Here is a 25915-nt window from a genome sequence, read left to right as displayed (position 1 = left end):
CCCTCACATTCAAAATCCCACCCAAACCCTAACATAATCTTTTTTTTATTCTTTTTTTAAAATATGTATTTCATTTTTTTTTTTTCCTCTTCTTCCAATTCTGTCTTTCAAGGCTTTCAAGTTTGAAGAAGTAGAAATGGGAAGAAAGAATTTTCCAGCATTTTCTTCCTCGAACTTTCTTGATATTGCTTAAATCAAGCGTCATTAAACAAAGAACATTGTTCATTGCTTTAGAATCCAAAGAGTCTCCAAGATGGACCCCACAGGTAGAGTCTCCAAAACAAAACCAACTTTCCAAGTTCCCAAGGTATAACCACATTCCTGTTGAGCCTCCAAGATAGGTATCACATTCCGAGTCATCAAAACAAAACCCCCATTCCGAGTCTCCAAAAATATAACCATCTTTCCAAGTCCCCAAGGTAGAACCACAATTTTCAGAAATATTGGGGGTTTCCGTGATAAGTCTCACATAGTATAACTGCGGACCATCAGGGAAAACTTCCCTTTCCCAATTTTTTAGGGTTTCTATGATGTGTCTCACATAGTATAACTGCGGACCATCAGGGAGAACTCTCCTTGCCCAATTTTTTAGGGTTTCTATGATGTGTCTCACATAGTATAACTGCGGACCATCAGGGAGAACTCTCCTTGCCCAATTTTTTAGGGTTTCTATGATGTGTCTCACATAGTATAACTGCGGACCATCAGGGAGAACTCTCCTTGCCCAATTTTTTAGGGTTTCTATGATGTGTCTCACATAGTATAACTGCGGACCATCAGGGAGAACTCCCCTTTCCCAATTTTCAGAAATTTGTGGGTCTCCAATGTATGACTTGTATTCTGGCTCATCAAGGTAGAACTTGTTCAGTGGGTTTTGTTTTGATAACTCACAACAAGTATCATCATGGTAAAACTCTTTTTCAGGATTTTGTGGATCTCCAAGGTATAACTCTTTGGCTGGGTCATCAAGGTAGAACTCGTTCTGGGGGTCTTGGTTGTTCAAAATGTCTTCAAACAAAAAAATAACTTCATCCCAAGTTGTGTTAAAAGCAGAATTTTCATTTCGTATCTCAGATACAATTTCCTGTGAAAGAAAATAACAATGTATTAATTTAATACAATATTTTTATTTGTATAAATCAAGCTCTATGAATATTAAAATAAACTTTGTTAACTCTTACATGAGTCTCATCTAAAAAAAAAAAAAAAAAAAAAAAATTAAATAAATAAATAAATAAATAAACAAACTTACCTCCATTGATAAGAGGTTCGAGTCCAGTTCATCAATCTGAAGGTTGAGTTCTACACAGGTAGTAGGACTCCAAGGAATAGCAAAGTTATCCCATTCCATTTCGGCATAGGAGTCCATTCTCAAGTGAAGCAGAAAGCGTGTTTGAAAAAGCCTGTGTGGTCGGTGCCTTTTATAAGAAGGGCTGGGTGTGTGTCATTTCCTGTGGAAATTCCCTGGGCGTGTCTTAACTGGAAATGATGTGATGGAAATTCCCTGAAAATGATGTAATGTTTTACCTGGAAATGATACAATGCTGAAGAGTTTATAAAGTGGGTGGGACTTAGCAAAAGTGGGCGGAGCTTAGCAAAGGGGGCGGGACATAGCAAAAAGTGGGCGTGGCTTAACAAAAAGTGGGCGGGCCTATTAAAAAGTGGGCGTGTCTTAACAAAAAGTGGGCGGGGCTTAGTAGAAAGGTGGGCGTGGCTTAACAAAAAGTGGGCGTGGATTACCAAAAAGTGGACGGAGCTTAACAAAAAGTGGGCAGAGCCTACCAAAAAGTGTGTGGCACTGGAGGCGCTCAAACAAGAACATTGAGGGAGGTTTACCATTTTATCTTAGCTCAGTTAAAATATCTTAATAAAGAACCAAACTCAAACATATTTTTTGTTAATATATTAGATGGTGAAGAGAGTGGCAAGAGAATTAAATTATTTCCCACGCATAAACAAATATTTGTAGGGTCGTTGTTTGAGTGGGTTATATTCACCAGATGATATTAAGAGTAAAAGGTTAAAAGGTTCATAAGGTCAGAAGGATCACAGGTGTTTAAGTGGTCTAATGAATAAGGATAGCATGTCAAAAGGTTAGAAGGTTCGTAAAGAACAGGGTGAGAGAAATAGAGGTCTTTAGGGGCAATGAGGGAGGGAAAGAATTAATATGGAAGTGAATGGGTCAATGTTTGAGTGGGTCAAAGATTAATCTGCCAGATGATATGTAGAAGAAGGATGATAGGTCTATAAGAGAAAACAAATATTTGTAGTGTTTGAGTGGTCTAATGAACAACATTAAGGATAGGTACTACAGACAAAAGGTTCATAAAGATGAGGGTGGGAGAAATAGAGGTGTTTATGATTTTTGAAAAAGACAAGGGGGTAAATGACATTAGATAGGGATTTCCCATGTTAAACGGAGGTGTCCCAGAAGCAACATTATTACACTACTGAAAGCTCTAAAAAAGAGAGACGAAGGGAAAAAGCATAATGGGAATGACTGGGAGGCTTTCAGCCAATAGCTGGAAGAATGTGCCAAACGAGAGATGGACTCAAAATGCACAGGTTTTAAAGGCAAACTCGAGATGACTAAAAAACAGATATCTGTGTTACAGAAACAAATGATAGTGACGCAGGAAAACAATAAGGCGACAGGGCCTGGGGAAGAGAGCGGGGCCCCCTCTCAACATCAGGCTGTGTACAGACCAGATCCCTAAGTGGGATTGTATGCTCAATTGATAGGGACAAGACCGAACACAGATCATAGGCCACAAACTATAGCCCCGATGATCATGACGGACGCAGGCCGTGCAGCAACGGCACAACGAGGAGAGCTACCTCCCAGATACGTACACCGGGCATGGAACGAAGTAGACTTACAGTCCATGTCAGCCATTCTTCGGGGATGCCTCGGTGACCCAGATAGGTTAAGACAACACCTGTATGAATTCGTGCTCACTCATCAACCGACACATTTGGATGTGGGCATTATGATGGACCGTGTCCTCCCAGAAAGGATATGGAGAAAGGTAAAGGCAACTGTAGGATGGCAGATGGCGCCACCAAGTAACGAGACAGAAGGAGACTACTCAGCTCGCTTGGGTCGGCTGATAGACGCTGTCCATGAAGTCCGACCGAATTATGTAGACTGGGGAAAAATCACGCATTGTGAACAAAAGGCTGGAGAAGATCCAGAGGAATTTTTGACTCGACTTAAAACAATAATGAGCACATATGGGGGGCCCCAGGAATCGAGGGCCCACCAGATCAATTACTCAATAACTTCTTTTGTAGGACTTCGCCCAGGAATTAAGAAACGATTGAAAGCTGCTATTTTGGGATGGGCGGGGCAAACCACGGCACAGAATCTGGCTTCGGCCATGCAATGCCACCAATCGTGCACTGCGGATGCAGATGCTGCTAAAGAGATTAAACAAGAGGCTTATCAAATGTTAGTTCGGGGAGCAATCCATCGGCATCAAGAAGTCGAGTTTCCTGTATATTGGAAAGAGGCCAGTGCCCCAGTACGCGAGTTCGAACCTAACCAGGGTTGGGCAAGGCCCCCACCCTGTGTGGAGAATCAGCGCTCCTCTGGTGGATGGGAGGATGAAAAAGATGCGGACAACGGCCGCCCAGGTAAGGCTGTTAATGGATGTTTTCATTGCGGGGAAGAAGGACATTGGAAAAGAGATTGTCCATATCTAAAAGGACGTAGGAGCGAGGGCCGAAGGGGTGGTCAACGACCTTCGAATGAGGACCGGCGCAACCTGGGCCGATTCGATAAACAAGACAACCCCAGAACCCAATATTGACATGATGCAAGCGAGAAGCCCCTCGACCCCTCCCTAACCAATGACCCCATTTCAGATCCCTCCATGTCATTGGTAATAGATGGAAAATGCTGTAAGTTTCCCGTCGACACAGGGGCGGCTCGCTCGACACTTAAGGGGTCAGACTCGGGAGGGATCCCCATTTCAACAGAAAGGGTCTCGGTGGTGGGGGTGTCAGGGAGGGTGGAAAAAATACCCCCGAGTCAGGAATTGGCAGTGCAATGCGGACCTCTATCTATGAGACATGCCTTTTTACTAGCGGAGAACTCCCCACGTAACCTTTTGGGGAGAGATTTGTTTTGTCAGATGGGATGCACTGTACGATGTACTCCGGGAGGGGTGTTTTTGGACATACCACACTCCCAGCGAGATCTAGTTCTACTGCTATTAATGCAAAAAAATCCGGTAGTGTACTGGTGGAGATGCACGGACAATCAAGTGTTAGTCACCACTCGAACGCACTGGGACACGCTTGAGGTTTCAGTCGAATTGAAGACCTGGGTAATGGCCCATGGATGGAATGTACACGGATGGAAAGAGACCCTTCACTGTACTTGCTATTATGACAAACTTGGCAACGACGAACAATTTGAAAATCAGGTGCATTCTCGCCTTGGAGAAATCACCCATATAGTGGTCACAGACCTTTGGATAGGAAGAGAGGGGGTAGGGTTGGAAGTACAGATGACGCAAGACCAAAGGGACCTCGCTAAATTGCCAAATGACGTCACTCCTCATCTAACACTCTGAGTAAGTCAGGGATTCGAGGCAAAGGACATTGGACCCATGATAACTCGGTTGAAAAACATTCCAAGGGATTACCAAGGGGTCATGTTGGAATGTAACTGGCACCATGTGCGCAATCAACAGGGCTTCATGTGGGAACAGCCACACATCGATGTACCCACAATATTTGAGAGAGTGGAAATTGAGTGTAAGGACACGCGGTGGAGAGAAGGCGGCCGACTCCACGACCAGGCTTTGCACCAGGTGCCAGCTAACCTGTGGACCAGACATCCCAATGACGTGGGAAAATGACAAGCGCAGACCCGGTTACCGTCACATTGCAGCCAGGAGCGGCTCTCCCTAGAGTGAACCAATACCCAATTCGTGAGGAGGCTCGGAAAGGTATATTACCTGTGTTGAATTCATTGCTTGAACAGGGAATTTTAATCCCGAACGTTAGTTCATGTAACACTCCCATGTTACCGGTCCGCAAACCGGGAAAATCGAGCTGGCGCTGTGTTCAGGATTTGCGAGCATTAAATAAGTGTATTGTCAGAATTGCCCCCGTAGTACCTAATCCAGCCACTATCATGGCATCCATTCCGCCAGATGCTGAGTTTTTCACGGTAATTGATCTATGTTTAGCATTTTCCTCCATCCCTCTAAGCCAGGAATCACAACACCTGTTCGCTTTTACCTATGAAGCACAACAATACACATGGACCCGTCTGCCCCAAGGATTTGCCGACAGCCCTACACTGTTCTCGCGGGCCCTACACAAAGACTTGATGGACGTAGTCCTCGCAGAAGGGTCGACACTGGTACAGTATGTGGACGACTTATTACTGTGTAATAAACAAGAGCAAAAATGTCTGACTGATTCAGTGACCCTCCTCTGTGCGCTGGCCGACAGAGGCCACAAGGTGAATTACGACAAATTACAGCTGTGTAAAACCAGGGTGGAGTACCTTGGACATTCTATTGAGAAGGGTAAACAGACGCTGACAACAAAACGCGTGAAAACTATTTCCGCAATTCTGAGACCAACAACAAAAAGGGCCCCCGAAGATTCTTGGGCATCACTGGGTACTGTCGGACATGGATCCCAGATTATGCAGTACTGGCCCGCCCGTTATATGATGCTTCAAAAGACAGCGCGCCATTGCAAGTCGAATGGTCAGCAGCAATGGAAAATGCATTCGCTGGACTGAAAGGTTCGCTGTCCACAGCACCCGCCTTAGGCTTGCCCGACCATGACAAAACCTTCTACCTATACGTGCACGAATGGGAAGGTTTTGCACAAGCGGTATTGGCGCAAAAACATGGCGACAAAATGTATCCCATAGCGTATTACAGTAGCCAACTCGACCCGGTATGCAGAGGACAGCCATCATGCCTCCGTGCAGTAGCAGCGGCGGTATACGCAGTTACTCATTCGTCCGACCTTGTTTTGGGGAGCCCCCCTGGTAGTCAGAGTAGCCCATAACGTTAGTGCGCTCATAATACAAGCGAAGACGCAACATCTCACCGCAGCGAGGTCCGTCATCAGTGAACTAACACTCTTGTCAGCCACTAACATAACTGTTGAAAGATGTAACACACTGAACCCGGCGTCTCTCCTTCCCCTACCAGGTGAGGGGACTCCACACGACTGTCTGCAGCTCGTGGATTCGGTTTCCGTGTCGAGACCAGACTTGAAGGACGAAGCGCTTCCGAACGCAGAATTGACATATTACGTCGGCGGCTCTTCAAGCCATCCCCAGGATGATTGCTTGCTTTCATGGTATGCTGTGTGCGACCATTGGGAAACAATCGAGGCCCATGCACTTCCACCATGGCATTCTGCCCAGCAAGCCGAACTAATAACGCTTATGCACGCATGTAAAATGGCTGCGAGACGCTCCGCCACAATTTACACAGACTCTGCCTATGCCTGGGGCGTCGCACACAACTCAGGAAAAATATGGGAAATGAGAGGGTTTCTCACCTCAGCGGGTTCACCTGTAAAACACGGTAACCTGATCGCAGCCTTACTTCAAGCAATACAGGAACCTAGTGCACTCGCAGTTGTAAAATGCAAGGCACACTCACGCCAACAGGGGTCACTAATCTCCCAAGGTAATGACCGTGCACACCGAGCGGTCAAGAGAGCCACGTACGAACAAAATCCCAGGGTTCGCCTGCCACACCTCGTCCCGCTCATAACAAAAACAGTAACCCCCTTCTGTGCAGGACATTGTCAATCTACAAGCGGCAGTGGAAAATAGGGAAATGCTGGGATGGCTGCAACAAGGGTGCACGCAGCAAGACAATGATGTATGGATCGATCGCCAGGGCCGCACCGTAGCACCAAAAGCATTGCTTCCATGGATCGCACACGTGGCGCATAATAATGGCCACGTGTGCAAAGAGGGGGTAGTAAAGGAGATCTTACACTCATGGTATGCTCCAGGTATCACAACAGTAGCCGCGGAAATATGCCGAAAGTGTGCAATTTGTCAACATCACAATGTGGGACCCTCACCGAGACGTTTTCAAAATGCCGCACATCCTATGCCATGGGCACCGTTTGTCCATTTGCAAATTGACTACGTGCAGATGCAGCCACTAAAATACAAATATATACTCTTGATTGTTGTTATGTTTTCCAAGTGGACAGAAGCTTAAGCTACTCATAGGTGATGCCACCGCGGTGGTAAAACATCTCGTGCGTGACTTTATTTGCAGATTCGGCATCCCGTGCATAATATCAAGCGACCGCCGACCAGGGAACACATTTCACAGCAGAGATAGTCAAAGAGCTATGCAAAGCCCTACGGATACAACAAGTATTCCACTGCGCTTACCATCCACAATCGGCGGGCGCCGTGGAACGTCAGAATGCTATCTTGAAGTCTAGACTGACAAAAATATGTGAGGACACAGGACTTAAATGGCTGCAGGCATTGCCTCTTGCTCTCATGGCCATGCGCTCAACAGCAAATAGACACATGGGCCTGAGTCCACATGAAATTATGATGGGATGTCCTATGCGGCTGGCAGTAACGGTGCCAGCTATGACCGATTTACAAAATATTCATCACCTGGATGATAATGTGCTGACCTTTTGCACAGAACGAATGAGAACTGTCAACAGTTTCCATTCACAGGTGAAAGAAGCTCTGCCGGAACCAGTGGCCCGGCCGTGCCATCCCTTCGAGTCAGGCAACCTTGTGATAATAAAGAATTTCAGAAGGAAGCACAGCCTCCAGGAAAGGCGGACTGGCCTGTACCAGGTGCTGTTGGTCACATACACTGCTGTGAAGTGTCGAGAAAAGACCTCCTGGATACACGCATCTCACTGCCAAAGGTGAGTATCACCAGAGACGCACCCCCAGGAAGCCACTTCTCTAGACGTACCCGCACTCAACCAGGGCCCTACACAACCCCAACACAATGGGACCGAGGGGGATGCAGACGTTGCTGCTAGTTCTGATGGGGACACCAAGAGTACTCAGTGAAGCCTTAAATGGACATGGGAGTAGAGGACCCCAGACATCACACCAACCTGCAAGACTAAAAAGAGGGTTAAATGACCCCAAGTATTTTAGTAACGGAGTAGACCCCCTAAAAAGGAAAGCGGGAGCATTAGTTCCCATGGTGCCCCCCTCTATAATGATTGACAATGGGCAGAAAATAGAAATCCCATGCATTAGTGACAGAAACATAAGGAGTGGAATTTTGACTGTCTCTCCAATCTCCAATCATTAGCTTCCGGTCCCTCGAGCGACGGGGCTTGCTTTGATCTCTCCACGGCATCAAAGTTTGAGTGTTTTCCCGTTCGTTTCTTTGTCAAATTTCCGCTGCGTATTTTGTTGTGTATGTGTTATTGTGTGTTTCTATTTGGTTTTGGTTTTGTAGTTGTTGCAAATTTGTGTGTAATTAGTCGTTTCTTTGTCCACGCCTCGTGCGGCCTGGTGTCTCGTGCGGCCTCCTTGTCTCGACTTGTGCCCCGCCCCCTATATTCTCGTTTGTTCTTTCACCTCTGCTCCTGCTTTCTCAAATCCACGTTCTCACTTAGAGACTTTTCCCAGATTGTTTTCATGGTTTTGTTTAAATATTTATTTAAATATGTTTAAACCGCAGCGGTGATCCCCCCCCCCCCCCCCTCCAGGATTTCCATGTTTTAAACGTTTCCCAGTGTGTACCCTGGATAAGAATAGGTACGCCGTATCCCTGCGTGTCGTAAGAGGCGACTAAGAGGGTTGGCGTCAGGAAGGGCATCCGGCCATAAAAACATTGCCTCAAAAAGAGAACCATGACAATTACAACTACATATGGGCAGGGTACAGCCTGAAGTGGAGATCGGTTTCTGAGGTTTGGGACATGGAATGTAGGGACAATGACAGGGAGATCAGGAGAAGTGGTGGAAGTATTGGTCAGAAGAAGAGTGGACATATGTTGTGTGCAAGAGACGAGATGGAAGGGAAGTGGTGTGAGAATGGTGAAGGGTAGGCAGGGACAGAAATACAAGTTTGTGTGGCAAGGGTGCCTGGAGGGCGTGAATGGTGTTGGTGTCCTGTTTTCTGAGGAGTTTGTAGACAGTGTGGTGAGTGTGACTAGAGTGAGTGATAGGTTGATGATGGTGAAAATGATGATTGGAAAGCTCTTGGTGAACGTCATCTCGGGATATGCTCCGCAGGTTGGTCGGAGCGATGAAGAGAAGGACAAGTTCTGGTGTGCGATAGAGAAGCTGATGGAAAACGTGAAAGATGAGGAAGTTGTTGTGGTAGGAGGAGACCTAAATTAGTCTAGTAGGAAGACTAGGTCCCCCTGCACCCCCCGGAGATATACTTCTAATCAGTGTTTCTAGATTGGAAAAAATGTGTAGAAAATGACTAGCTATGGCCCCAAGCTGTAAAAATGTCCCACATACCATTTTTATGCAAATTACTGCTGCCATTATCAAAAAAACGATTTTTGACATATCTCAGCCAATATTGCAGATAATTGAAAAATGAAGGTGTCTAGACCCATGTTTTGAAGGGCATAGATCATGATAGAACTATTCATAACATGATTACATGTGTCTATGGTATACTAGTATGCATATTAATGCTGTAATTACAAAATAATCAGTTTTACAAATGATAAGGATACGTTAATACTGCAGATAACTTAACATGGTACATAAGGGGTCTAAACCCAGGTATTTTCAAGGTTAAATGTCAACAAGATGCTCCTGAGTCTTGCATAGGGGCGGGACATTGGCAGTAACATTGGTACCACTCAACTTTTCTTCCCACCATTGACTTTGTATTGCGAGAGATTTTCACTTGCTTATTTAAAGGTTTCTCACCCAGCCCACGTAAAATCTACCAACTCCTGCTGTTAACTCCCAAACATATTTTTTTATGTTATCCAATCACAGTGCAGAAATGACAGACTAGAGATCCAAATTAGTGCTGCTATAGCTGCCATTTTACATTTCCATCCATGTAACATGCGCGCTCGCGCGCTCGTATCAATTGGTAATGTCGCGCGCTCGTATCAATTGGTAACGTTGATGTTATTGAATACCTCAGTTGAAAGTTCAGTCTTCCATTCCATCTGTGTGTTGTTCTTGGTATTCATCCTCCAATCTAGCCAGGTAAGATGCTAACTATAATGTTACTCACACTCTTGACTTCAGTTTCTGCATGAAATCATAAACAGGCAGAATAACAGCTGAGCCAGCTAGCACCATGTTAGCTAACGTTAAAGCTAGCCTCATCTATGTACAGTATGTTCCTAATGTCGGTGTAACTTAAACTTTTGTTAATGCCAAACATGAGACATATCTGTTGACTTCTGTATATGAATTGAACCAGAAAGAGGCACGACAGCTGAGCTAGCTACAGTAACTTAGCACAATGTTTCATTGGCCTAGATAGCTAACGTTAGTGTGGAAGAATTTAGATGTTTTAGCTATTAGCACTTTTGATGCCACTAAACATGGTTTAGTCAGCTAAAAAGTACCCTAGTGTAGAACATGACTCAGAACCTCTGTTACCTCACTGAAAACTCAGAGCCTCCTTTCACAGGCACTTTTAACATCATTCGTGATTTCTTATTTGTCATTTAACAGTGATGGTAGACATCGACAGCAAGCATGCCCAAAAGAAAACGGAGTGTAGAACCTGCAGCCCAAAGCTCTCCTCCTACATGCATCCTTCATGTACCATCCATGTCTGATCATGGGGATTTCACGCCCCTCCGTAAAATTAAAGGATCTGCTTCAGAAAAACTGCAACTGCTTCAAAAGATCCGGGATAGACGTCTCAACCAACCGCATGACTCCCCATGTCGTATGCAATCAGTATGTGATCAGATCCCGGCAACTCTTCCTGATGACCTAGAAAGAGTAGGATATCACAGCAAGTGTTATAAGCACTTTGTCCGCCACTTTCATCGTCTGGGAGATGATACAGAACCAGGGCCATCAACCTCATCATGGCATCACTCTCCTCGTAAACCAGGAGGTTCTGCTGAACCCATCTTCCCGCCAGAGTGTATATTTTGTGAGAAAGTTGAGACCAAAGATGCTCATCGCAATACTGAGAGGCCTACAACCTTCCCATCCTTTAAAAACAAAGAAAATGCATGGGAGCAAATCGAAACACGGGCTGAGAAAATGGGTCTCTATCGACTCCATCGAAAGGTGAAAAACAAAGACCTCTTTGCATGTGAGGCCAAACACCATCCGTCATGTTTTAAAGCTTTCCGCACAGCATTCTACAACTATGAGCGTGCGATTCACAGAGCCGAAGCACCAAAGGAGCAGGCTTGCATGTCAGCCGCCCATGAAAAGGCATTCAACTCAGTACTGGAACACATTCAAACCCAGGTCATCCAGCAGAATAAAGTTCTACAGCTTTCTTCCTTGCGCTTGCTCTATGTCGAGGAACTGAAACTGAATGGATATGAGAACTCAAATTATCGGTCAGAGAAACTACTGAAACGCCTACAGAATGACCCAATCAAGGAGCATATCCACTTCACGAAGGTTGATCATGACAAATGTGATGTCATTTCTTTCTGGCTTGTGCACAGCTCAAACATAACAGTTTCCAATGCTCTCGCACGAGCATTCACACTCGGAAGCACAAACAAGAACCAAAATGTTGCCCTCCAACTTCGCCAGGGTATTCTACAGGCTTTCAGAGAGTGTAAAGACCAACCATGGCCACCAACAGCTGAAGACATGGAGCTCAATCCTGAAGACATCCTACCTCCAGACCTTGTCCGCTTTCTCAGCGTGCTAATGACTGGCAAGGAGGGCATCGAGACAGAAAAGGTGAAGCGTCTGGTCTTCTCCATTGGACAAGATCTGTGCCGTGCAGTGTCAGATGGAAAATGGAAGTTACCAAAGCACATTCTCCTCTGTGTGACTGTAAGGCACCTGTTCCGAAGCAAACAGCTCACCACAATACTACACAGGCTTGGACACTCTGAGAGCTACGATTTCGCCTTGGAGTTGGAAACTGCTCTCGCCAAGGTCCTGGATGAAGTCTCAACTTATCGTACACCACAAATTGTGACAGGAGAGGGCAACCTTGTATTCCACTGTGAGTGGGACAACTTGAATAAAACCACTACCAGTGTGCACGGCAGCAACATTGTAAACAGTGCTGGAGGAATCATGGTGCAGGAGGTCAAGCCCGGGTTCGAGAGCAGCAAGGACCGAATGCTACCTACCATCAATAGGTCACAACAGCGTAGCCTGAAGGTCGACACACCAAAAACTCTCCCACCCTTGCACTTTACTCGCGTTGGCCCGAAGTTCCCTGAAGGCTCATCATTCACACCGCCAGCAGAGAATGACACAGTCTATGCCACTACGATGCAAGAGTACTACATCTGGCTCTTCATCAGATACATCGGAAGCTGTGGCCTGCAGCCTGTGCCTGGGCTAGGGGGTTTCACCTCTGCAACTGGTTCTCCCCCACCCAGCAAATCAACAGTCGACTACTGCACGCCTATCCACCAACCGATCACAGACAACGCAGTTGTTCGTGAGCTACTGAAGCGTTCCGAGGCAGCAACTGCTGAGGTGGGTCAGAGATGGGTCCTGAATACATTTGATCTGGGTGTCTGCATGAAAGCCCTTCCCATCATCTGGCGCTGGCCAAATGAATTTGCTCTTTGCATGTGAGGACTTTGTAGTGAGACTTCAGATGTAGTACTCTTGCATCGTAGTGGCATAGACTGTGTCATTCTCTGCTGGCGGTGTGAATGATGAGCCTTCAGGGAACTTCGGGCCAACGCGAGTAAAGTGCAAGGGTGGGAGAGTTTTTGGTGTGTCGACCTTCAGGCTACGCTGTTGTGACCTATTGATGGTAGGTAGCATTCGGTCCTTGCTGCTCTCGAACCCGGGCTTGACCTCCTGCACCATGATTCCTCCAGCACTGTTTACAATGTTGCTGCCGTGCACACTGGTAGTGGTTTTATTCAAGTTGTCCCACTCACAGTGGAATACAAGGTTGCCCTCTCCTGTCACAATTTATGGTGTACGATAAGTTGAGACTTCATCCAGGACCTTGGCGAGAGCAGTTTCCAACTCCAAGGCGAAATCGTAGCTCTCAGAGTGTCCAAGCCTGTGTAGTATTGTGGTGAGCTGTTTGCTTCGGAACAGGTGCCTTACAGTCACACAGAGGAGAATGTGCTTTGGTAACTTCCATTTTCCATCTGACACTGCACGGCACAGATCTTGTCCAATGGAGAAGACCAGACGCTTCACCTTTTCTGTCTCGATGCCCTCCTTGCCAGTCATTAGCACGCTGAGAAAGCGGACAAGGTCTGGAGGTAGGATGTCTTCAGAAGCCGCACATCCAGCGTGTGAACCACCGCGTAGCATTGTACAAAAGAGCCGATCAACCTATCATCGAAAAGCCAAAACCTTATGAGGAGCAAGGATGGATAAGGACTGATGAAGGACTGTTGAAACCAATGTGGTCCAGTGGTCCCATCCTACCAACCTCACTGGTGGATCTTCTGAACACAGGAGAGCACGAAGAGGAGGAGGAAGAGGAAGGAGAAGAAGAGTTTGACTCTGACGATTTCGATGAAAATGATGATGACTGACTCAGTGTAGAATCACTAATGCTAATGATGTTTATCTAAAACAAGCAAGAGAAGAGTGGTCACATTGAGTGCTAGGACTATTTTGACAGTTGTAATATTTAGAAAAATAAAACTTTGTGTTAACGTCTGTGTAGACGGACCTTAATATGAGTCTATTATTTCGTAAAACTGTGATTATTTTGTAAATAAAGCACTAATTAGCATACTAGTATACCATAGACACATGTAATCATGTTATGAATAGTTCTATCATGATCTATGCCCTTCAAAACATGGGTCTAGACACCTTCATTTTTCAATTATCTGCAATATTGGCTGAGATATGTCAAAAATCGTTTTTTTTGATAATGGCAGCAGTAATTTGCATAAAAATGGTATGTGGGACATTGTTTCAGCTTGGGGCCATAGCTAGTCATTTTCTACACATTTTTTCCAATCTAGAAACACTGATTAGAAGTATATCTCCGGGGGGTGCAGGGGGACCTAGTCTTCCTACTAGACTAAATGGACATGTGGGAAGGAGTATGGATGGTTTTGACGGAGTTCATGGGGGTTACGGATATGGTGTGAGAAATGGAGAAGGTGAAAGGATTTTGGAGTTTGCTGATGGAGCTGATTTGTTGATTTGTAATACTCAGTTCCAGAAAGAGGATAATAAGCTTGTTACATACACGTCAGGTGGGTCGACGACAACCGTTGACTACCTGATGGTGCGTAGGCGAGATAGGGGGCACCTCCGAGACACAAAGGTGATCCCGGGGGAGGAGGCTGTTTCACAGCACCACTTGGTTGTCTGCGACGTAAGGGTGAAAGGTGCGAGGAGAGCTCGGCGGGTGAAGTACCAACCGAGAATGAAGGTGTGGAGGTTGAAAGAGGTGACAGTAAGGGAGGCATTAAAAGAGAGGCTGAGTAGGGTCGAGGATGATGTGGTTGAGCTTGAAAGTGGTTGGATGTCAATGAAAGCTAGTCTGTTGGGAGCCGTTGGTGAGGTATGTGGATGGACAAAAGGACCACCGAGGCACTCGGAAACATGGTGGTGGGATGATGAAGTTGGAAAGAGGATTGACGAGAAGAGGAAGAAGTTCAAGGAGTGGCAGAAGGCGAAGGGTACGGGAGCAGAAACAGCAGAGCATGAAAGTTATAAGGCAGCCAGGAAGGCTGCAAAGAAAGAGGTAGCAAAGGCGCAGGAGGCATGTAGGAAAATGTTCGGAGAACGCTTGGATTCGGAAGAGGGTCAGAAAGCAGTATTCAGGATTGCAAAGCAGATAGCGAAAGAGAGGTGTGATGTGATGGGGGTGAGCTGCTTGAAGGATGAAGTGAGACAAATCGTTGTCGACCCAGATGTAATTAAAGGAAGATGGAAAAGATATATGGAAATGCTGTTGAATACAGAGAATGAATGGGATGGCAACATAGAGAGTAACCCAGTTTTAGGACCGGCAGAGAAGATAACTGAGAAGGAAGTTGAGGAAGCGATAAAAGCAATGAAGGGTAGAAAAGCGGGAGGGCCGACGGGAGTTGTGGGAGATATGTTGAAGGCAGCAGGAAGTTGGGGTGTGAAGAGAATGACAGAGATCTGTAATCTGGTGGTGAAAGAAGGCCGCATTCCAGTGGGTTGGGAACTGAGTACCCTCGTCCCTCTATACAAGGGGAAAGGTGACCCTCTGGAGTGTGGCTCGTACCGAGCGATAAAGTTATTGGAGCATGGAATGAAGGTATTGGAAAGGGTGTTGGAGAGGAGGATAAGGAAGAAAGTGAAGATCGACGAAATGCAGTTTGGATTTATGCCAGGAAGAGGAACGACAGACGCGCTTTTCATTGTGAGGCAGTTGCAGGAGAAGTACATGGAGAAGAGGAAGAAGTTGTTTCTTGGGTTTGTTGATCTGGAGAAAGCATTCGATCGGGTTCCACGCAAAGTATTGACATGGGCATTGAGGAAGTTAGGAGTGGAGGAATGGTTGATCAGAGTAGTGATGGCAATGTACAAAAGAGCGCGCACAGCTGTAAGGACGAAGGACGGGAACAGTGGTGAGTTTGAGGTGAAGGTGGGAGTGCATCAGGGGTCGGTACTAAGTCCACTACTATTTGTAGCTGTGATGGAGGTGCTGCCTCAGAACGTAAAGGAGGGTTTACCGTGGGAGTTGTTGTATGCAGATGATCTGGTGTTGATTGCGGAAAGTATGGATGGACTGAAGGAAAAGATGAACACGTGGATGGAATGTATGGAGACAAAAGGTCTGAAGGTGAATATCGGAAAGACGAAGGTGATGGCAAGTGGTAAAGCATGTGGTGAGGTGGAAAGAACTGGGAAGTGGCCCTGTGCTGTGTGTAGGAAGGGTGTCGGAGTGAACTCCATTCAGTGTACAATGTGTGCTGAGTGGGTTCATCAAAAATGTAGTGGTCTGAGAGGGTCATTAACCAGGGTGGCAGCTACATTCAAATGTAAGGTGTGCACAAAGGGAGCTGCAGATGGAGGAAATGTTGAGTTGGATCTTGGAGACGGCGTGAAGCTGGAAGGTGTGAAAACATTTTGCTACCTCGGAGACATGCTGAATGGAGAAGGTGGATCAGACTCGGCAACGGTTGCTCGAGTGAGATGTGCATGGAAGAAGTTTCGGGAAGTGAGTGGCGTGCTGATGATGAGGGGAGTGTCGTTGAAGCTGAAGGGAAAGGTGTATGCTGCATGTGCGAGAAGTGTTATGATTTATGGGAGCGAGACATGGGTAATGAACGTAGAGCAGCAACGAAGGTTGGAAAGGGTGGAAATGCGAATGGTTCGACGGATGTGCGGAGTATCGTTGAGAGAGAGGAAGACAAATGATGAATTGCGAAAGATGATGGGAATCGAGCCTGTGATTGATGCTGTGAAGAGGAACAGGTTGAGATGGTTTGGTCATGTGTTGAGGAAGGATGAAAGTGACTGGTTGAGAAGAGTGATGGAAATGAATGTAGAAGGAAGTAGAAGACGGGGAAGACCGAGAAAGACTTGGCTAAAGATGGTGGAAGAAGAAATGCGGGCAAGGGGGTTAACAAGGAGAGATGCAGAAAATAGGGCAAAATGGAGAAGATTGTCATGGGGACCGCAAGGCTAACCCCCGCTCTAGCAGGGAAAATGGTCTTTAAAATGCATGTTGTTGTTGTTTGTCTCCAATCCCTGTCCGCATAGTACAATGGTCTCGGAAAATAAAAGGCAAATGGGAAGTGGTACTGAAGTATTTTTCTATCAGTCGGTGGAAAAAAAGAAAAACTAAGAAAACAGGATATAAACGGGGAACTAAAAATTACGCTTTAATAACCTCGATTTATGACCAAGCTAAACAAGCACAGAATTTGAGGTGCCTGGTTAAACATAAAACTTGCAGAGAAACGTGTGTGGGACAAACCTACCAGGTAAAAATAACCATCAAGGGGTATCAGCCAGTGGATCATAGCGAAGTGATAAGGGGAGAACCTGGAGAATCAAATACCGACTGGGGAGTGGCTAGGGAAGTAGTGGCGGCACAGACTCGCACAAATTGCTGGTCTTGTATGCCAATGCCAGAGAGCACCTCCACGGGTAGGGTATCAAGATGAAAGTTATCCCATTGTCACTTAATGATTTATGCTCGGCTCCATTGGGAAACACCTGTATTAGAACCACTGTAAAAAGGACAGGGATAAGGAATGATGCCGAATGCACTCGTAAATTTGGATATGTCCCGATGATTCAGGACAGGGTAACTCGTCCTAAACCAGATTGGGTAGAAAAACGAACAGGTGTGGTTTGCATCCAAGGGAGGGGAAAAACTGAGATGGGAGTTTCTGAATGCAACATTGTCTTACCTGGGAGAAAACCAAGGTCTTCAAAGGGAGCAATGACTGTTCAGGTGGGGTTGCAAGATAATACAACTACCCTACCAGCTGTTATTTTTTCTACTGTTCCCAAGAAGGGGGATTCAGAGGGTATGAAATGCCTTTCAAACCACATGGTTTCTCCACATGGGACGATGTTTGTTTGTGGAGATAAAGCATACCCGTATCTGCCTGATGACTGGAAGGGGACATGCTATCTAGGTTCAGTAATTCCTGAAATCCTCCTTTTAGATAGCCTCGACATCTCTCCGGGAAGGGTCCGGGAGGGCAATGTGGGACCGAGACAAAAAGACTACTCTTTTTGGACATGGATGGGAGAAAGCATTGGGATTCTTCCTCGCGGGAACAGGAGTCGTTATGAATAGCTATAGGATAGACAAAATTGCTTTAGCCCTAGAAAGAGTTGCCAATGATACCCTACAGGCCCATAAGGAATTGTTAGATACTGTGGTAGAAATGTGGACCATGGTGATGCAGAACCAGGTAGCGCTCGACATCCTCTTGGCGGAACGTGGAGGGGTATGTGGGGTGATCAAGGGAAAATGTTGCACTTGGATCCCGAATCCGTTAGGAGTAAACAAGGCCATTAACCGACTGAGGGAGACGAGCAGGAGACTACAGGTGGATAGAATTTCCCAGGAGGATCTGGGTATAACAAATTGGCTTTCTGGATGGTTTGGTAGCCTTGGGTACACCATATTGTCTTGGATTTTATGGGGACTTACGATAATCGTAAGCCTTGTCTTTGCTGTGTTTATAATGATATATTTTCTTCGCCTGTGTCTTGAGAGATTTTTTTCCTAGTTCTAAGTCTCTGTTGGCTCAACTACAAGTGAACGAGAAAGAGGACAAAAACGACGACGAGGAACCGCAATATCCACCTGTTACTCCGGATCCCTCTGAGCGCACGTCCATGGATGACTTTGACACAAAGGAAGTCTCTGTCTTTTTCTTAAATTGCCATGCTCTGTACTCTAAACAGGAGCAGATGATACAGGAGATTGATGACATTATGTATTCCCCAGAACAACAACATGTGCGGGCTCTCATGAGCATGGACCTATATTAACCTCGAATATCTGCAAGGACCACGTTTGTGCAAGATGGAGGGAGCCAGTTCCGCAGGGGAGTTGGTCACCCTCTAGTGGAGCACATCTACATCGGACCAGACGTCTTCGTTGCAGATCTGAAATGTTAATGGGATTCCATGTTCTATAATATTTTTAAAATGTTTTATTATTTAATATCTGAACAGGAGAAAGGAATGTGGGAGCTGATGGTTGCTTCATCAAACCTTTTCTCATTAGTCTGCTGAGGATGCACATGTCATGCACTGTGATCTTTTTTTAATCTTGCATTTGTTGTTCTGACCACAAAGCTGGTCTGTGTTTCTCTCTGCTTGTCTGAAGATTTTAAAACACATTGTGGGTTTTTCAGGAGAACAGGTCATTCCGTGTTGGAATCTGACCTTCAAGATTGTATGCGTGGCACTATGGGTGCGTGGCATACTCTTGGAGGAAAAACACTTACAATATTGTTCTTGCCTGCTTATAAATGAAGCTCACTGGGAAATATATTTCGAGAAAGGACGGCCAGTTTCGTGCCCTCCTATCTCCCGCACATGTGTAACGGCTCCATAATAAAAACGGCTCATATTCTCAAGGCGTTTGTCCTACGTTCTTATTGAACAGCGGACGTAGAAACCGTGACACCTGCATGAAATTTCTAATGTGTATGCTGCATACGTATCACTTGTAGGTACAAATGAAAACTTCAATTGTCATGGAATTCTGAGTAAATATTTGCAATATGCAACATAGGAGCATGGGAATGAATAAACAGGAAGAGAGATTTTGAGTTTTTCCACATGCTGATGGAATCTGCAGCTCCAGTTTCCATCTTACTAAAGCTAATTTTTCCAAACTGGATTTGTCGTGTTTTTAGGTTACATCTTCGCCCAGGTGTTACTGTTATATCCTGTCCAATATTTCATGTTAAAAGGTGTCAAAAAACTGTCAAAAAAGAAAGCTTGGTCTAGGCAAAAAAAATAACATAGAACGGATCATATAACGGAAGGAACACAGCAAAAGGGCCAGTAAAAAGAAAGAGAGAGGGGTCACACCAACAGCAGGGATGAGGGACTAATTAGATGCCTACTTGGAGTAACAAGGGATGTTGGGAATAAAGAAGGTGATGGTAGGTGGACAAGATGGATACAGAAGCAAACTCTCAGGAAGGAAAAACTGTAAACTTGGAAAAAGGTGGGCTGGCGGAGGGTTAATGGGGCTACAAAAGATCGTGGTTTTGGATTGGGGATTATCTGAAATGGTGGTCAGTAGCTGTCTTGACCTGGAGGAAAGAATGCGATTGAAGAATGTGGAAGTTGATGCCACATGTGCGGAAAAAGAGGAACGAATGAGTGGAGGTGAGCAAGCATTGATTCTGGATTTTGGGAGTTTCACAAGGATGTTGTTGGCAGATCTTGTAAGTCCTGCAGAAACCTGTGGCCGGAGAGAGGGGGGCTGAATTGGGGACAGAGCACAGAAAGAGCAGAGGTGCAAGACCAGAAAGGAGGCGGTGGAAGACAGAGACCAGCATTGCTGAGGAACAAGAGACAACCATTTTCCTGTTGTTACGGATCAAGCTGGATGGTTGCCTAATTATTGGGTAAGCCACAATTAGCATTTTAACATTACTAGACAAATGTGCTAAAACAACCAAAACCTGCTGACAACCAATTTCACCCTGGCCGTTTGCAATGAGTAAACAAGAAAGAGCAATCAGAGATTGCAGAGCCTCGCCAGGATGTGTTTTTAGTGGTTTTAGTGGTTTTTAAGGCTTTTGTGTTAAAACAAATATGGCGACCGAACCATGTGACCGATGACGTCATTATTTTTTTTCTCCACCAATTTATGCCGAGATGACACTCAAAAAATTTCATCTTCATCGGATGAAGTTTTGTACTTGTCAAATTATGACATCATAATGGAGGCACCTATGACGTCATCATTAGAACCACCTTTAGAGGCCATTTTTCCCCGCAGAGCAGGGGTTGGCCTTTTTCGGGCACCATGGTCCCCTTTTTGAAGCAATATTTTACGGCCGGATGCCCTTCCTGCCGCCAACCGTTAGTTGCCTCTTGCCACACACAAGGAATTACCAGTGAACTGGTACTCAATTTGCCGAACTCGGAAGGATGACAGGCTGAGTCAACCCCCCTGGCGTTAATTCAGCAATCAACCGGGATTCAAACCCAGGATCCTAGGATCCCAAGCTGGCACCCTAATCGCTAAGCCAACACCAGGCCTCAATGACATAATCATTAACATATGTTATTCCCCATGGAGTGTTCTTTACAATGAGCCATGTCTCGTTTTTTTAATATGCAGCGCTTTTGGAGATATAGAGGTGCAATCATTTTCGGTTTTTCCAATATGGCACCCATACCACGTGACCTATGACGTCATAATTATCATTTAAAAAATTCTACAGGAGGACTGCACCCATGGTGAAAATTTCCTGTCAATCGGACCAGCGGTTGCAGAGAAAATCATATTTATTCTGTGCGGACAAACAAACAGACAGACAAACAAACAGACAAACTGACTCAAATTCAATACACTCTTATCTGGCGAGGGTAATAACTGCCATCTAGTTCAAAGATAAGCATGAAAATTTAAATGAAGACCAAAACTTGAGCACGGATGTACAAGACGCCATAAAGTTAATGGGGCTCGTGTTTCCTGCTGACACATTCATGAGAATAAGGAACGGCAGAGATACCTTGATGCCATTCAAGTTATCCACAGCCAAGATGGTGCTTCTCTGATCTTCATAGCAGATGAATACGAATCCCTTCTGCTTCCCAGTTTTTTTGTCACGAACCAAATTCACGTTTACGATCTCGCCGTATCTGAAACACATTAATAAAACAAGTACGGCACTCGGTAGAACACATACCTCCGCCAGGCGGAACAGTTTACATTGTGTATCCGACAGTTAGGTCAGATCTGTACGAGGACCTGAACCAAAATTGAATCAGCTTGTTCTTCTCATCTATCAAACTCATCCACTAAGTTTTGACATAACTCGTCCACAACGTTTTTAAATATCGTTATTGGCCTTATCTCTCAATTGTAAAGAATCACTTTAAAAATCCTTGTATCCGGATACGCATCTTCACCAAAATCGAATCAATTCGCCCTTGTCACACACCCAACCTGTCCACCAAGTTTCGTCCGAATCCGTCCATAACTTTTGAGATATCCTGCTCACAGTCAGACACAGACAGACAGACAAACAGGGATGAAAACTGTCCACCTTCAGATGTAAAAAAATTATATTCTCACAAACGGCGTTCATACAAATTCATTCCTCTTCTTCTTGCACGTACAGCACAAGGCTGCAGGATAGCATCATTGGCTGAGGGCACGGCAGTGCCGCTGATGCGGTGCCCTCCATAGGTGAGGGTAGGAATTTGTATTTTGGCCATGGTGCCCGCAATAGCTCAGCTACTCTTTACAAAGGACACCAAGAGAGCATCTTGGTGCCAGTAGTGGTCACTGCTACATACCATTTCACCCCGCTCATATCATGTTATGAGGCAATACGGACAGATGTAGTTATTCTTAAGATGTGACGAGTTGCTATTATTCTTATGATGGTTGGTCTGGGTAATAAAAAGCTCTTCCGGCTGTAGCCTTCATGGTGCTCACTACAGCATGCAGAAATGGAAATCAATACACAATGGGTCCTCGGTCTCCGTGGGACTACTCTGAGTTGAATTCATGGTCGCAAGATCCTGTACAACCTTTAACATGGAAATGAGGCCATTTGGCCCATCATTGTCATGTTGCACTCCTGATTAACTTTTCTCTTACATCTGTAAACAACAATCTTGTAAATGTTTTACGAACATTTAAATAACCTGATCTTGATCGAATGACCCAAACTTGTAACTACAGACATGGGAATCCCATTCACGTGGCAACACGTAATCAAATGTAAATATTAAAGTTGGACTGTGTGCAGACACATTCACACTCAGTCTACCATCTACTCTACAGCCTGCCGTCTGCTGTCCACCATCGACCGTCTCTTTGGGAATGGGCGAGACTAATAATTACGCTCAAACTACGCAAATGATGTAGTTTGTTCAGCCTAATATATGAGCGCCGGCCGTTCGAGCAGCCTGCTGTTCATAACGGACACCTTCTCCGGGCGCCGTTACCTGTGCGACACGGGAGCGCAGGTGAGTGTCGTTCCCGCCGGCACGTCAGACAAGCACGCAGCGGGTGGGGGCCCCGCGCTGCTTGCCGCGAACGGGACGCCCATCCGTACGTACGGAAAACGCTGCCTCTCTCTGCGGTTCGGAGGGCAGGTTTTCCGATGGACGTTCGTCACCGCTGACGTGCCCATGGCACTGCTTGGCGCGGACTTCCTGTGCACTAATGGGCTCCTGGTCGACGTCAAGCGCAGACGTCTTGTCCAGGCCGAGACGTTCAGCTCGCTCGCTTGTGCGTTGCCCAGCTCAACGAGCGGCTTGCCAAGCGGCTTGCCGAACGGTTCCGTTCCGGCCACGTTGGTCTGTACGCTTCCGGCAGCGGACGCATTCACCCGCCTCCTCGCCGGCTTCCCGGCCCTCACGCGGCCCACCTTCTCGGCGGGGGCCGTCAAGCACGGGGTGGCCCATCACATCCCCACCGTCGGGCCACCGGTCTACGCCCGGGCACGCCGCCTCGAGCCGACGAAGCTGGCGGTGGCAAAAGCGGGGTTCGCTACCCTGGAGTGACTCGGCATCGTTCGGCGCTCAGAGAGCGCTTGGGCGTCGCCGCTGCACATCGTGCCGAAGCCCGGCGGGGGATGGCGACCGTGCGGGGACTATCGCCGTCTCAATGACGCCACGACTCCCGACCGCTACCCCGTCCCCCACATTCAGGACTTTTCCGCCAGTTTGGCGGGCATGTCCTTCTTCTCGAAGGTAGACCTCATACGCGGCTACCATCAGGTCCCCATCAGGCCGGAGGACGTCCCGAAGACGGCGGTCATCACGCCATTCGGACTCTTCGAGTTCCTGCGCATGCCCTTCGGTCTGAAGAATGCGGCTCAGGCGTTCCAGCGACTGATGGACAGCATCCTGCGTGACTTGCATTTTGTCTACGTCTACCTGGATGATATCCTCGTCGCCAGCGCGTCCCGCGAAGAGCACCTACGCCACCTTCGCACGCTCTTCGAACGCCTGGGCCAGCATGGCCTGATTGTGAACCCCGCAAAGTGCCGGTTCGGCGCCACCATAATCGATTTTCTGGGGCACCGTGTCACCAGGCACGGAGCCGTCCCCCTGCCGGCCAAGGTGGAGGCGGTGAAGGGGTTTCCGCGCCCCCGCACAATCAGAGGGCTGCAGGAGTTCCTGGGCATGGTGAACTTTTACCATCGGTTCCTGCCCCGTATCGCCCAGCTCCTGCGCCCCCTGCACGAAGCTCTCCGAGGTAAGCCGGGCAAAGGCGACGTTACCTGGACCGAGCAGATGGACACGGCGTTCACGGGCGCGAAGCTCGCCTTGGCTAACGCCACCATGCTCGCGCACCCGGCGCCCGATGCACCGATCGCCCTCACCACCGATGCCTCGGACTACGCGGTGGGCGCGGTGCACGAGCAATGGGTGCGTGGAGCTTGGCAACCGCTGGCGTTCTTTAGCCGGCAGCTTCGCCCGCCCGAACGCCGTTACAGTACCTTCGACCGCGAGTTGCTCAGGCTTCACTTGGCGGTCAGGCACTTCCGCCATCTGCTCGAGGGCCGTGCGTTCACTGCCTTCGTCGACCACAAGCCGCTGATCTTCGCGATGGGCAAGGTCACCGAGCCGTGGTCGGCCCGGCAGCAGCGTCACCTCTCGGCCGTGTCCGAGTACACGACGGACATCCAGCACGTCGCGGGGAAGGACAACCCGGTGGCGGATTGCCTTTCCCGGGCCGTCGCCCACGCAGTCCACCTCGGCATCGACTATGCCCGGATGGCAGCGGACCAGGCCGCTGACCCCGACGTCCAGGCCTTGCGGACCACCGTCACGGGCCTCCGCGTCACCGAGGTGGCGTTCGACGGCGCGGGCGCGGCCCTCTTGTGCGACGTCTCCCTCGGGCATCCTCGCCCCATCGTGCCCGCGGGCTGGCAGCGCCAGGTGTTTGACGCCATCCACGGCCTGTCCCACCCGGGCGCGAGGGCCTCCCAAAGGCTGATCGCCGACAAGTTCGTCTGGCATGGCCTCCGGAAGGCCGTCCGCGGCTGGGCCAGGACGTGCCTCGCGTGCCAGCGCGCCAAGGTGCACCGGCACACCCAGGCCCCGTTGGCCCCGTTCACGGTGCCGGAACGCCGGTTTGACCACGTCCACGTGGACCTGGTGGGACCTCTGCCCCCCTCGCGGGGTTTCACCTACGTCCTCACCATGGTGGACCGCACCACCCGGTGGCCGGAAGCCGTGCCCTTGGCGTCGACAATGGCGGCCGATGTCGCGCAGGCTTTCATCGCCACCTGGGTCGCCCGGTTCGGTGCCCCCTCAGACATCTCGTCCGACCGCGGCCCCCAGTTCACCTTGGAGCTCTGGGGGGCGGTCGCGCAGGGGCTCGGGGTCCGGCTGCACCGAACCACGGCCTACCACCCCCAGGCTAACGGCCTGTGTGAGCGATTTCACCGCTCATTGAAGGCCGCGCTCCGGGCCACCCTCCGCGACGGCGGCTGGGTCGACAGGCTCCCCTGGGTCCTGCTGGGCCTCCGGACGGCGCCCAAGGAGGACCTGCGCGCATCCGCGGCGGAGTTGGTCTTCGGGCAACCGCTGCGGGTGCCGGGCGAGTTCCTCCCCGACTCCACGGCACCATGGTCCGCGGCACAGCAGCGCTCCGCTCTGCAAGAGACCGCCCAGAGGTTCGCCCCGGTGCCAACGGCATGCCACGGGCACCCACCGATGCACGTCACCCCGGAGCTTCGCACGGCGGAGTACGTCTTCGTCCGCCACGATGCCCACCGGACACCACTGCGGCCCCCGTACGACGGGCCTTTCCGCGTGCTGGAGACCGGGGCGAAGCTCTTCACCCTGGACATCGGCGGTACTCCTGACCTCGTTTCGGTAGACCGCCTCAAGCCGGCCCACCTCGACGTGGACCATCCACCGCCAGTGGCCCGACCCCCACGTCGGGGCCGCCCCCCTGCGGGCGGACCCCCAGCACCGCCCAGCCCCGCCGCCACGCCGCCCCCCGGTCCTGCACCCATCCCAGGGGCAGCCAGGGGCATCCCACCTGGCATCCCTGCACCCCGGACGCCGCCGATCGCCAGGGGGCGCTTCGGCCGGGTCATTCGTCTGCCCCGCAAACTGGCCCTCCAGGTGCGCGGGAATTCTGGGGGGGCGCGTGTGGCGG

The 25915-nt window shown here is 48.3% G+C and overlaps 1 protein-coding gene and 1 long non-coding RNA gene across 2 annotated transcripts in view; one reads left to right on the top strand and one right to left on the bottom strand.

Annotated features, from left to right (window-relative positions):
* LOC137425394 (uncharacterized) overlaps window positions 1-21442 on the bottom strand; it is a 40245-nt gene extending 18803 nt beyond the window's left edge. Inside the window, exon 1 of the long non-coding RNA XR_013623232.1 lies at window positions 21294-21442. This is a non-coding gene — a long non-coding RNA (uncharacterized LOC137425394). The remainder of the gene's footprint in view (window positions 1-21293) is intronic.
* The window catches only part of LOC144891835 (uncharacterized), a 112727-nt gene continuing 97326 nt past the window's right edge, over window positions 10515-25915 (top strand). Inside the window, exon 1 of the mRNA XM_078776613.1 lies at window positions 10515-12627. Coding sequence (XP_078632739.1) covers window positions 10687-12627 — 1941 coding nt within the window. The 5' untranslated portion in view covers window positions 10515-10686. The remainder of the gene's footprint in view (window positions 12628-25915) is intronic.

This window comes from Myxine glutinosa, chromosome 4, assembly GCF_964187855.1.
Source record: "Myxine glutinosa chromosome 4, kmMyxGlut1.1, whole genome shotgun sequence".
In the NCBI taxonomy this organism is placed as follows: domain Eukaryota; kingdom Metazoa; phylum Chordata; class Myxini; order Myxiniformes; family Myxinidae; genus Myxine; species Myxine glutinosa.
This window is presented reverse-complemented; position numbering and strand designations above follow the sequence as displayed.